This window comes from Ursus arctos, unplaced genomic scaffold (genome assembly GCF_023065955.2).
Source record: "Ursus arctos isolate Adak ecotype North America unplaced genomic scaffold, UrsArc2.0 scaffold_7, whole genome shotgun sequence".
NCBI lineage: Eukaryota > Metazoa > Chordata > Mammalia > Carnivora > Ursidae > Ursus > Ursus arctos.
In genome coordinates, this window is record NW_026623089.1 from 79,717,960 (window position 1) to 79,731,928 (window position 13,969).

At 39.0% G+C, this 13,969-nt stretch overlaps 1 protein-coding gene across 15 annotated transcripts in view; it reads left to right on the top strand.

Annotated features, from left to right (window-relative positions):
* Window positions 1-13,969, top strand: part of LOC113258946 (zinc finger protein 37A-like) — a 73,306-nt gene that overhangs the window by 25,566 nt on the left and 33,771 nt on the right. For 7 of the 15 annotated variants that reach the window (XM_026504039.4, XM_026504040.4, XM_026504041.4 and 4 more), the window contains one exon: window positions 1,778-12,791. The exons of the other annotated variants lie outside the window; for them this stretch is intronic. In XM_026504039.4, coding sequence (XP_026359824.1) covers window positions 1,778-3,225 — 1,448 coding nt within the window. In that variant the 3' untranslated portion in view covers window positions 3,226-12,791. Of the gene's footprint in view, window positions 1-1,777; window positions 12,792-13,969 lie in introns of those variants that run through there. 15 annotated transcript variants of the gene reach the window in all.

Here is a 13,969-nt window from a genome sequence, read left to right on the forward strand (position 1 = left end):
CGATCACAAAGACAGCATGGTACTGGCACAAAAACAGACACAGAGACCAATGGAACAGAATAGAGAGCCCAGAAATGGACCCTCGGCTCATTGGGCAACTAATATTTGATAAAGCCGGAAAAAACATCCGGTGGGAAAAAGACAGTCTCTTCAATAAATGGTGCTGGGAAAATTGGACAGCTACATGCAAAAGAATGAAACTTGACCACTATCTCACACCATACACAAAAATAAACTCCAAATGGATGAAAGACCTCGATGTGAGACAGGAATCCATCAAAATTCTAGAGGAGAACATAGGCAGCAACCTCTACGACATCGGCCAAAGCAATCTTTTTCATGACACATCCCCAAAGGCAAGAGAAACAAAAGATAAAATGAATTTATGGGACTTCATCAAGATTAAAAGTTTCTGCACAGCCAAGGAAACAGTCAGAAAAACTAAGAGGCAGCCCACGGAATGGGAGAATATATTTGGAAATGACACTACAGATAAAGGACTGGTATCCAAGATCTACAAAGAACTTCTCAAACTCAATACACGAGAAACAAATAAACAAATCAAAAAATGGGCAGAGGATATGAACAGACACTTTTCCAATGAAGACATACAAATGGCTAACAGACACATGAAAAAATGTTCAAAATCATTAGCCATCAAGGTAATTCAAATCCAGACCACACTGAGATACCACCTTATGCCAGTTAGAATGGCAAAAATAGACAAGGCAAGAAACAACAATTGTTGGAGAGGATGTGGAGAAAGGGGATCCCTCCTACATTGTTGGTGGGAATGCAAGTTGGTACAGCCACTCTGGAAAACAGTGTGGAGGTCCCTTAAAGAGTTAAAAATTGAGCTACCCTATGATCCAGCCATTGCACTACTGTGTGTTTACCCCAAAGATACAGACGTAGTAAAGAGAAGGGCCATATGCACCCCAATGTTCATAGCAGCAATGTCCACAATAGCTAAATTGTGGAAGGAGCCGAGATGCCCTTCAACAGATGACTGGATTAAGAAGTTGTGGTCCATATATACAATGGAATATTACTCAGCTCTCAGAAAGAACGAGTTCTCAACATTTGCTACAACATGGACGGCACTGGAGGAGATAATGCTAAGTGAAATAAGTCAAGCAGAGAAAGACAACTATCATGATTTCTCTCATCTATGGAACATAAGAACTAGGATGATTGGTAGGGGAAGAAAGGGATAAAGAAAGGGGGGGTAATCAGAAGGCAGAATGAAACATGAGAGACTATGGACTATGAGAAACAAACTGAGGGCCTCAGAGGGGAGGGGGGTGGGGGAATGGGATAGGCCGGTGATGGGTAGTAAGGAGGGCACGTATTGCATGGTGCACTGGGTGTTATACACAACTAATGAATCATGGAGCCTTACATTGGAAACCGGGGATGTACTGTATGGTGACTAACATAATATAATAAAAAATCATTATTAAAAAAAAAAAAGAATTGTAGGTTTCATGTTATGCAGAGATAAAATGCACATATATATATGCATATATATATATATATATATATTTATATACATACACACACTATTCCCTTTTGAATTAGAGTTCTTAGAAATTTGATTTGTTGCTATTGTGTAGAAGGGAAAAGAGATGAGCCTGGAAGTGTGTATACTGTTGTCATAGTCAAGACATGAGGAGATAATGAACTAGGCTTGTCCGCTCCCTAAATCCTTACTAATTCTGTTTCTCCTAAATATCCTTGTCAACTAATCTTCCTTGTTACTCTATTTATATTTCAGAATTAATTAAGAGTAGGAACTATTCAAGGAAGAAGTTCAATGAGTTTAACAAAGGTAGAAATTGGCTCCATAATAAGTATGAAAGAATTCATTCTGAAGAGAAACCTTATGAATATAATAAAAATGGGAATGGCCTCCACCTTAATGAAGACTTGGTTCACCATCAGAAAATTCAAATTTTGGAGCAACCTTTTGAATACAGTGAATGTAGGAAAGCTTTCCATGAGAATTCACTCTTTGTTGTACATAAGAAAGCTTACACAGGAAAGAATACCTGTGAATACAGTGAATGTGGGAAGATCTTCTGTGATATGTCATCTCTCATTGCTCATCAGAGAACACATCCAAGAGAGAATCACTGTGAATTTAATGAATGTAGAGAAAATTTCTTTGAGGAATGCATTCTCTTTGAGCATCAGAGTGTTCAGCCTTTCAGCCAGAAGTCAAACCTCATTCCAATTCGGAGAACCCACTCAGTTGACAATATACTTGAATATAATGAATGTGGAGCGTTTTTCAGTGAAAAGTTAGTCTTTGGTGTACAGCAGAGAACACACACAGGAGAAAAACCTTATGAATGTCATGAGTGTGGAAAAACCTTCACCCAGAAGTCAGCCCATACAAGACATCAGAGAACACACACAGGAGAAAAATCTTGTGAATGTCATGAATGTGGGAAAACTTTCTACAAGAATTCAGACCTCATTAAACACCAGAGAATTCACACAGGGGAGAAACCTTTTGAATGTCAGGAATGTGGAAAATCCTTCAGTGAAAAGTCTACCCTCACTCAACATCGGAGAACACACACAGGGGAGAAACCATATGAATGTCGTGAATGTGGGAAAGCCTTCACATTTAAGTCCGTCCTTACTGTACATCAAAAAACACACACAGGGGAGAAGCCCTATGAATGTCACGAATGTAGGAAGGCCTTTCTCAGAAAATCAGACCTCATTAAACATCAAAGAACTCACACAGGGGAAAAACCTTATGAATGTAACGAATGTGGGAAATCCTTCTCTGAGAAGTCAACCCTTACCAAACATCTGAGAACTCACACAGGTGAGAAACCCTATGAATGTATTGAATGTGGAAAATTTTTCTGCTATTACTCGGGTTTCACAGAACATCAGAGAAGACACACAGGGGAGAAACCTTTTGGATGTAATGAATGTGGAAAAAATTTCCGTCAGAAGTCAGCTCTAATTGTTCATCAGAGAACTCACATAAGACAGAAACCTTATGAATGTAATGAATGTGGAAAATCATTCTGTGTAAAGTCAAAACTCATTGCACATCATAGAACACACACGGGGGAAAAACCCTATGAATGTAATGTTTGTGGAAAGTCATTCTATGTGAAGTCTAAACTCACTGTACATCAACGAACACATTTGGGGAGAAACCCTATAAATGTAATAAATGAGGGAAATCACTCTGGGTGAAGTCAAGAGTTTATAGAAAAAACACAAAAGGGGAGAAAAATCCATTGATACAATGATTTTGAAAACATCTTTGGTCTAAAGTCCGTCTCACAATGTAGCAGAGACCTTATAGAAGGGAGAGAATGATTTGAAGCTGCGGAATATAGAAAACTTTTGTCCTGGAATTTGAACCATGCAGTATATCAGAAAACTCAGTGTGGAAACCTATTGGTGAATGAATGTAGGGAACCTTTTGCCCAAAGCCACTTCTCACTAAACATCAAAGAAAACACGTAAGTTAGAAACCTCTGTCAGCATTCATAGGCTAGAGAAGACTTTATCCACAGATTTTAGAAAATGCACAAATTATAGGAAACTATAGGAAAGCATGTACGATGAGGTGATATTTTATTAGATTTGTGCTAAGTGCTTAAAGTAGCATCTGGTGGATGTTGGAAGTTACTAGAGAAAATAAATATGTTTATTTTAAGCTTTAAGTTAAACTCTAAGCTTATACATCAGAGATTTTGAATTGAAGGGTTTCTAGCAATTTAGGAAATATGGAGAATGTTTTCATTTAGAAATAGCATTTTATTTTTGTTAAGATACACTTTGGCCCATTGCCAGGTCTGTTGTTCCCCTCTGTTGAAGGTATTACTATTTTTGCCCCACCTTTTCTAATAAAGATACCCAGGATGTTTAAGGTATTAGCTGTGAAAACACACCACACTGGGACCAGCAGTTGTAAGCATATCAGAGGTTTACTCCTCAGGCATATGCAGAGCAAGAGAAGACTTTTAGCAAGAGGAACCATCCACAGTACTTTCTGATGTCCAGGTAAAAGATTTTGGAGCTGGTGACACAGGTAGGAGGAGCTTGCCAGCGGGATGTTAGTGATTCTGGAACAGACTGATTTTGAGTGGCTCATCCTGGAATAGTGGATCAGAGGGGAAGGGTGAGTTGCTGTGCGTGCAGCTTAGTGAATGTAGTGGAAGTGAGTGGGGAGCATAGGTGGTCTCTGTCCCGACAAGTGTCATCCTGTTGTGAGAGACTTACTGTACCCAGCTCTGGTTCTCCACATACTTACCACCTTTTATATGTAACAATTTCCAAAAAATGAAACATTTATATATGAAAATGTGTTCTTAAATGTAAAGCTTTAGGGGTGCCTGGGTGGCTCAGTCGTTAAGTGTCTGCCTTCACCTCAGGGCGTGATCCCAGCGTTCTGGGATTGAGCCCTGCATCAGACTCCTCCACTGGAAGCCTGCTTCTTCCTCTCCCACTCCCCCTGCTTGTGTTCCCTCTCTCACTGGCTGTCTCTGTCTGTCAAATAAATAAAATCTTTTAAAAAATAAATAAAATGAATGAATGAATGAGTAAATAAATAAATAAATAAATAAATATAAAGCTTTAAAAACGCACAAGCAGATAATACTACTGGGTAGGTTATAGTAGCTTGCAGCAGATCAGTGTACTAACTGAGAACAACTAGAAAGATACCACAAAAAGCATCTATTTGAATGCAGCCTATGGCTGCAGAAGCAAAGAGGACTAGAGGTAGAATTCAGGAGAGGAGTGGATCATAGAAAGTACAGGGGGAAATGCAGCTGTTTCTCCTGGGAGCACTTGCCAGTTCTGGGCTCGGGGAGGAACCTGAGTACTGAGTGTGGCTCAGGTGGAGCTGAAACTCTGCAGGAGGGTGGAAACTAGAAGCCAGCGGAACTTTTGGCAGTCAAGCCTGGAGTGAAAAATTCTTAAACATTAGAGGTCAGTTTTTCAAGAAATTTTTAGAAGACTGACTCAGCACAGGGCAGGAACCTGAAAAGCGAAGCTGAAAGATTTCAGTACTGAGAAAAAAATGATTAGAATTTGGGACCTGCCTGTAGGATGGGCCCTTGCAGAGCATAGCGTGCTATCAGTAAAAGCAAGGTCATACCAGAGGTGGATTATACCTTATTGCAACTGCAAACGATGCCTGGTATTTGAAATTAAAAAGCAAACTAAACTGCCCAGAAAGAAAACTCTAAGAACAGATGGCTTCACTGCAGTTATTCCAAATATTTAAGAAGAAAATGATACCAAGCTTTTACGAACTTCTCCAGAGAAAGGAAGATGGAACTTTTCTAATTCATTTGTGAGCTCAGGACAACCTTGACACCAAAACCTGTAAAAGACATTTCAGGAAAGTGAAGTTACCAATATTTTATGAATTAAGGTGCATAATCCTAATAAAAATCCAGTCAATCCACGGACCAAGTAATGTTTATTAGAGGAGTCAAAGGATTTAATATTTAAAATGAAATTAGTGTGGCCAGTTCTCCTTCCTCTAATATTCTCCTTTCTCCCTTGTGCTTTCTGTATTTCTTTCCTCCCTTCCCTTCCTAGAGTGGAAGTCAGAACAGGCCTGGCTTGAGGGATTAGAAAAGTATTGTGGTGAGGTGCACACTTGCATCAGGAGCATTGAGGGCAGCTGGAAGAGGCGATCAGCATGGCCGAAATATTTAACACTGAGCGAAGGAGAAAATGTGTTGAGGATGATGAGAGCCAGACTGGGGAAGAATTTGATAAAAAATGGAGAAGGGGAAGTTAGAAAAGCCCAGAGTGTTGGATTGGAATGTAACTCATAGAAATGTGTGTGTGTGTGTGTGGACGTGTGCACACGCGCGTGCTTTATGGATCTATCTGCTGAGAGGGCCTACACACAATGACACCACATAAGCAGTGAGCACACCAAGTGCCAGGTTATTAATTTCTAAATGTTGATCTCCACCAAAAAAGGGACCAAGTCTCTGGAATGATGGCTGATTCCAGGTCAGAGAGAGGAAGAAATACAAGATGAACTCGAATCATCTTACTTACCAGGCAGGAAAGGTTCAAAGAATAGTGGAGACAAAAGACCCATCTTGGATAGGTTCCACTGGCCAAAATTGAGACAGTTTGGCCATCGAAATAATGATAGCATCAGAATGCAAGAGACTTAATAAAATGGGAATCCATTAATTTATAGTGATGTAAATAAATGAGTAAATTCATGGAGGAGAAGGGAAAGCTTTTCTTTACAGAAGAATGCCATTATCATAGGGAGAATAATGGAAATAGGAAAACACCATTTGGCAGTCATCAGAGTGGTGGTTGATTCACGAGGTAGTTGCCAGCATAGGTTAGAGTTTTTGGGTAGAGGTTTGATGAAGAATAGAATATTGGCATAATCTTCAAATATCTCTCCACAAAATACTAATCAGCTGCAAAGGTGAAAGTGGTGATTTTATGATTAAACCTGGCAGACACCAACAGGATTAGGTGATCAAAGTCCACCTCACCAGTGCAGTAGGACAGGTCCCCCTGATGGGATGCACTGAGAAGAGCCAGCATCATTTGTGTGGTATTTTTGCCAAGAAAGTGTGATCTGCGTTTGCTTAGGAGGAAATAGGTGAATCCATTTGAAAGGTTATTTTACTGAATGCAAAGCCTATAGTGTTTAAAAATGTGAAGAGCATTAAAAAGACTGAGAAACCATTCCAGATTAGAGGAGACTGGAGATATTTTAAAGATTTATTTATTTTAGAGAGTGAGCCGGCGAGTAGGGGGAGCGGGAGAGGGAGAGATCTTCAAGCAGACTTCCTGCCGAGTGGGGAGCCCTACTAGCTTTGATCTCACGACCCTGAGATCATGACCTGAGCCAAAACCAAGAATCGGACTCTGAACCAGCAGAGCCACCCAGGCATTCTGAGACTGGAGATATTTTAAAATAACAAAAAGGAAGAATAGACATTGTTAGAACAGTTGGCAAAATTCAGTGTATGGATTGGATGGTGGTGTTTATCAATGTTTATCTCCTGACTTGGATGATTGTGGGTGGTTCCATAGATGAGTGTCTTTGGGGAAGATACACACTGGAGTAGGTAGGGGTAATGGAGCCTCACATCTGCAGCTTATTTTCTAATGCTTTAGAGAAAGACTTAATAATGTGTATGTGAATGCAGGTATGCAAGGGACAGAAGGGGGAGGTCCAGTACACTTAGGGGGATCTGAGTGAGGGGGATATGGGAGTTTTTTTGGTATTATGCTTGTGACTTTTTACAAATGTGAAATTATTTCAGAATAAATATTTAAAAGTTAATTGACCTGACCTACCACGTGAGTAGAAAAAGTTAAGTGAAGCCACTTGATTATTTCAATAGATGCAGAAAACATATTTGATAAAACTGTACCCATTTGTGGTTAAAAAACAACAAAACTAGGAATGGAAGGAAAGTGTGTCAAAAACAAGGAGACCAACATACAGCAAACATCATACCAAGTAGATAAGTACTAAGATATCTCTTCCTGATATTAGTGAGACAACAGTGCTTGTTACCACTTCTGTTTAACATAGGACTGAAGGCTCTAGCTCGTCATAAGGCAAAAAGGAAAAAGAAGTTTAAGGCATAAAACTGGGAAGATTGAAGCACAACTCATTATTGGTAGGTGGTATCATTGCATAGAGATGTGAAAAAAATCTATGGAGACATTATTAGAAGTAAATGAATTAGCAAACTCACTGTAGAAAAATTGTTTCTATATATAAACTACAAATAGAAAATAAATTAAGTGATACCAGAAATGTTGTATTCACCCAGGATAGTGTAGCAGAGACCAGATTTACCTGCCTGCCTAAAAACACAGGGAAAAGGAAAACAGATCAAATCCAGGAAATAATTGTTTTCATGTCAGTGGACATCAGGCAGTAAAGGGGCAGTGATCCCTGCAGGTGATGGGTAGGTTCACTACATTGTGGTGATGCTTATGCAGATGTATTTATCAAATTATATCAAGATGTGCACTTTTACTGTTACATTGCTGTTAGGTTTACAATAGTCCTAAAACAGTAAGTTCTAGATATCCAAAAACTGCATTGCCAAATTAAGGGATGTTAAAGACCAAAATAAGTGGAAAGATATACTCACTGTGTTGATGACTTTGAAGACTCATTCCCCCCTCCCCAAATTGAATGGTAGATTCAGTGCAACCCTAATCACCATCTAGCAGCTAATTAGAAATTAGCAAGTCTGAATTTAAAATGTATATGTAGATGCAATGGCTAGTCATAGCTAAGACAACATGAAAATAGAAAAATAAATCTACAGGATTTAGATTGCTGTGTATCAAGACTGTGGTATAGGCACAAATGTAAACAATGTCCAGAAACAGGCCCCAATATATTGATATATGACAAAGGTGACACTGTAATATTGTGATAAAAAGATGGCATTTTTGATAAATGCTGCTGGGTTAATCGGCTCTCTGTATGCATAAGAAACATTTTGACTGTAGCCACACACAATACACAGAAACTGGTTTCGTATGGATTGTACATCTAAATGTGAAAGGTAATACAGTAACACTTTTAGAAGAAAATGTAGGTGGGCATCATGACTTTGGCTAAGACACCTTAAACAGGAAGCAAAAACCATCGATAAAGTCCGACTACATTAGAATTAAGAACTGCTGTTTGTTCAGAAACAAAAGCCAGAAAAACATAGGTGTTAAAAGCCAGCCACAGACTGGGAGAAGATAATTGCAATGCGTATCTCAAATCAAGGACCCTTCTACAGAATATAGAAGGAACTCCAACAAATCAGCAAGAAAAAGAAAAATAGCAGATTGAACATAATTCACAGAGTATATTTAAATGACCAGTAAATGTGGAAAGTTGCTCAATTTCATTAGTCATCATGGAAAAGCAAATTTCTAACAAAAATGTAATACTACTGCACACCAGAATGGCTACGGTGATAACACACCAATTGATGAAGAGCTGAAGCAGCTGGGACTAATACAAGTTTGGTGGGAATGTAAGCTGTGCACTTTGGAAAATGGGCTCTTTCTACTAAAGCTGAACATACATGTAAATTTTGGCTGTGTAATTATACTTCTAGGCATATATTGAGCAGAAATACATGTTTCCTGAAACAATATTCATGGTAGTAGTAATCTAGCCCAGAAGAAGTAGAAACAGCACAAATGGCCACCGTCGCTAAAATGGGCGCAGAAATTGTGCTCTTCATTCAGTGCTGTTTTCTACAGAAGTAGGAACGAATGAACCCAATTGTATGCCTTCAAAAGAAACAACACAGGATAGTAAGTGCTGTGTTTTCATTCAAGAAGCAAGCAGATGTCATATAAGCTGTTAGAAGTTGGGATGGGATGGTGATTGCCTGGGTGATGGTAGGTTGCAGAGATTGACTGAAGGGGGCTCCTCTGGTGCTAATGGTACTCTTTTTATCTCAATATTGATTGTAGGTGTATTCAGTTTACAAAATTTATTGTGAATATTTATATATATTCATGTTTGAGTATAAATGTTCCTTAATAAAAGCAGAAAGCCTGGCATTGTTCACTATCTGCTTGGATTCCTCCAACAGCTTCCCATCTCACTTAAAAACACGACACAAGATGAATAATTAGGACAACAGCAGTGAACATGTGTGTGAAGAATCCCATGTGTAATAAGTGCTTATGTATGTGAGTTTACTATGTAAAATTACCATGTGACACATAGCAATGGTGTTCCTTATTAAAAGCTAACCAAGTCATCTTATTCAATATATATGTTAAGTGAAATAATATCCTACAGTTTTACCATATCTCCTATGTGTTCTTTCACAGTTTGCTGGCATATAAAAGTGGATATGGCCAGTGTTTTGTATTAATTCTTCAATAAAGAATTCAAACATTGTGTTTATGAAGTTTTATCTGCCTCAGGATCCACCAGTGGGTGTAATGATTCTGTGTACTAATTACACAGAATAAGCAATATCGGGGCACCTGGGTGGCTCAGTGGGTTGGGCAGACAACTCTTGGTTTCGGCTCAGGTTGTGATCTCAGGGGCCTGGGATTGAGCCCCAAGTCAGGCTCTCTGCTCAGCCAGGGATTCTGCTTATGGATTCTCTCTCCCCCTGTCCCCCTCCCCCTGTGCATGCATGTTCTCTCTTTCTCTCTAAAATAAATCTTTAAAAAAACAAGCAATATCAAATTAATGAATGAAAGCAGATGTGAAGAGTACTACTTGAGTTCAACACACTATTGCTTTCCATTATATGAAGAAAATATCCAGCCGAAATGTTCCAATGAGAAATCTACTTAGGTATGAGTTGCAAAGCCCTAATATAACAGGAACCATCTACGTTTGTGTTATGATGTTGTATGTACATATTTTGTCTTATTCATTTCTTCCCCAGTATAGGGGAGGCTGTAGAATTAGAGATCAGGTCTCTTGGGTTCTTATGATGTTGTCTGGCTCTTATCACTTATTAGATTTGAGACAAATTACTGTCTGTACTCAGACTGTCATCTGTAAAATGGGGACATTAATAGTGGCTAGCTCATAGGGGCAGTTTAATATGAGCTGTGCATGTGTTAGCTGGTATTTCTTAAATTAACTTTCAAACAATTGATAGGGTTTTACAGACTCTTTATACCCAACACTCATTTCTCCCTTGATGGCAGAGCCTTAACTTGTTTTTCACCTTAGCCTGGGAAGGTTCAAAGGTAAAGGTTGATTGGATTAAGCCAGTCATGAAAGACACTCGTCTCAGAGATGTGTTTGGGATGGGCACATGTTCTATTTCTCACCAGAGTTGTTTGCAGAAGTGTTCTGTAAACTTCTAGAAAAGGTCTCTTGCCCAACTGAAATGTTTTATTGAACTAACTTGACACTTAGTTCTGTCTTGCGACTCACAGAGCTGGGTGGTGGATGAGGGTTGTAGAGCAGAGAGTAAGGGGTTCGTGAGGTTATTGAGCTGCCTGTGCTCACTGTTCTGCTGTGAGAAGAGCTGCAGGTTGTATTCAGTGGTAGGCAGAGCAGTGGGGTAGCTTCCCTGCCCAGGCAGGGCAACAGAACAGGCCTCAAGGCTGGCAAAACTCTTGTGTGGGGAGCTGGTCAGGCAGAACTGTGCCCCTGGTTCCCTGGCCAGATGGAGCCGGTGTCCTCACCCTGCAGATGGGCAGTGCTGCTGGCCATCATCTCCACTCAGGTGCTCAGGTGGGCTGGGCATCCACATTCAGTAGTGGGTGTGGCTATATATTAGCTCCCCTGACTGGGCGAAGTGGGGACCAGCTCCAAGCCCTGCAAGCCTCTTTTGTGTGTGTGTGTGTGTGTGTGTGTGTGTGTGTGTGTGTGGTCTGAGGCTTATTCTGCAGTGGTGCATAATTCCCTATCAATGCTAGTTTAAAAGTTAAAAAAAACTTAGTAAAAATAACCATGAATGCAGTAACCTTTTATTGGGAATACAATATAAAAGTATGTAAACTGTAACATCAATAATGAGAATGTGTGAGAGAGGAGAAGTAAAAGTGTAAAGCTTAGGAATGCTGTTGAATTTAAGTTGTTATCAGTTTAAAGTAGACTGTTACAATTTTAAGATACTTTATATCTTAAGGGAACCACAAAGGAAAAACCTATAGCATTTACATAAAAGAACATGATAAAGAAGTCAAAGCATACTGACCAAAAGACATCAAGACACAGGTGGGTAAGAAGCAAGGAACAGTGGATCTACGAAAGAGTCAGAAAACGATGAACAAAATGGCATATGTGGGGCGCCTGGGTGACTCAGTCGTTAAGCGTCTGTCTTCGGCTCAGGGTGTGATCCCGGAGTCCTGGGAACAAGCCTCACATCAGGCTCCCCCACTAGGAGCCTGCTTCCTCTCCCACTCCCCCTGCCTGTGTTCCCGCTCTCGCTGCCTCTCTCCCTGTCAAATAAATAAATAAAATCTTTTTAAAAAAATGGCATTTGTAAGCCCCTATCTATCAGTACTTACTTTAATGTAAAAATGGCTTCTTCAAAGACATAGAATGGTTGAATGGATGAAACAATAAAATCCCACAATATGCTGCCTACAAGGGACTCTAGTATTAAGACACATACAAACTGAGAGCAAAGGGATGACAAAATTATTTCATGCAAATGGTAACCAGAAATAGCAGAGGGAGCTATACTTATATCAGACAAAATCAACTTTAAAAACAGTAAAAAGAGAAAAGTTCATTATATAACAGTAAAAGCATCAACCCATCAAGAAGTTATATTTGTATATATTTATGCACCCAACATTAAAGCGACTGAATACATAAAGTAAAACAGAGTTAAAAGGAAAAATAAACAGCAATACAATAATATTAGAGGACTTAAATACTCCCCTCTCAAAAAGGATAGATCATCCAGAGAGAGAATCAACCAGGAAACAGCAGGTTTGAACATCACTATAGACGAAATGGACCTAATGGACATATACAGAGACTTCTATCCAACAACAGCAAAATAGCATTCTTCTCAAGCCCACATGGAACCCTTTCTAGGGTAGACCGTATGTTAGTCCACAAAACAAGTCTTAGCAAATCCAAGAAGACTGAAATCATACCAAGTATCCTCTCTGACCACAATGGCATGAATTTAAACACACACACACACACACACACACACACACACTAAAAAAAAAAAAAAAAAAACAGCCCAGGAAGATAATTGGAAAAACTCACAAATATATGGAAATTAAATAGTACTCCCTCAAAAATCAGTGTATGAAAGAACAAATGAAAAGAAAAATGAACATGAGACATGAGACAAATGAAAATGGAAAGAACATACCAAAACATATTGGAATGAAGCAATACCTATCCTCAAGCTATTCCAAAAAACAGAAGAGGAAGGAGTGCTTTCTAATTCATTCTATGAGGTCAGCATTACCCTGATGCCAAAAAAGGGCACTACAACAAAAGAATACCATAGACCAATATTTCTGATGAATATGGATGCAAAAGTTCTCAAAATACCAACAAACTGAATTTAGCAGCCCATTTAAAAGGATCTTTTACCATGTTCAAGTGGGATTTTTCCCTGGGCTGCAAGGATGATTTAGCATATGCAAACCAATAAAGGTGATACAAACACATTAAAAGAACAAAAGAAAAAATCATGATCATCTCAATAGATGCAGAAAAAGCATTTGACAGAATTTAACGTCTGTTCCTGGCAAAAACTCATAAATTAATTATAGAAGGAACACATCTCAACATAGCAAAGCCTGTATATGACAAGCCCACAGCTAATATCATTCTCCATGGTGAAAGTCTGAAAGCTTTCCCTCTAAGATCAAAAAGAAGACAGGGGTGTCCCCTGTCACCACTCCTATTCAGCATAATGCTGGAAGAGCATTTAGGTAAGGAAAAGAAATAAAAGGTATCAGAATAGGATTAGAAGAAATAAAACTGTCTATATTTGCAAGATGGCATGATTTTATATAGAGAACATCCTATGGACTCCACCAAAATATTGTTAGAGCTAAGCAGTGATTTCAGGAAAGCTGCAGGATACAAAATTAGCAGCATTTGTATACACTAAAAACAAATTTTCAGAAATAAAGCTCTGCTATACACGGTAGCATGAAAAACAGTAAAACACCCAGGATTAAATTTAACCAAAGAGATGAGAGGTCTCTTCACTGAAAACTATAAGACATTGATGAAAGAAATTGAAGAAAACACAAATAAATGGAAAGGCATTCCATATTCATTGATACGAGAATTAATATTTTTGAAATCTCCATACTAACCAAGGCCATCTATAGATTCAGTGCAATGCCTATCAAGATTCCAAGGGAGTTTTTTACAGAAGTAGAAAAAAATTATCCTAAAATTTTATATGGAACAACGGAAGACCCTGAATAGCAAAAGCAATCCTGTGGGAGGTTCACGCTTCCCTATTTCAAGCTATCTTATAGAGCT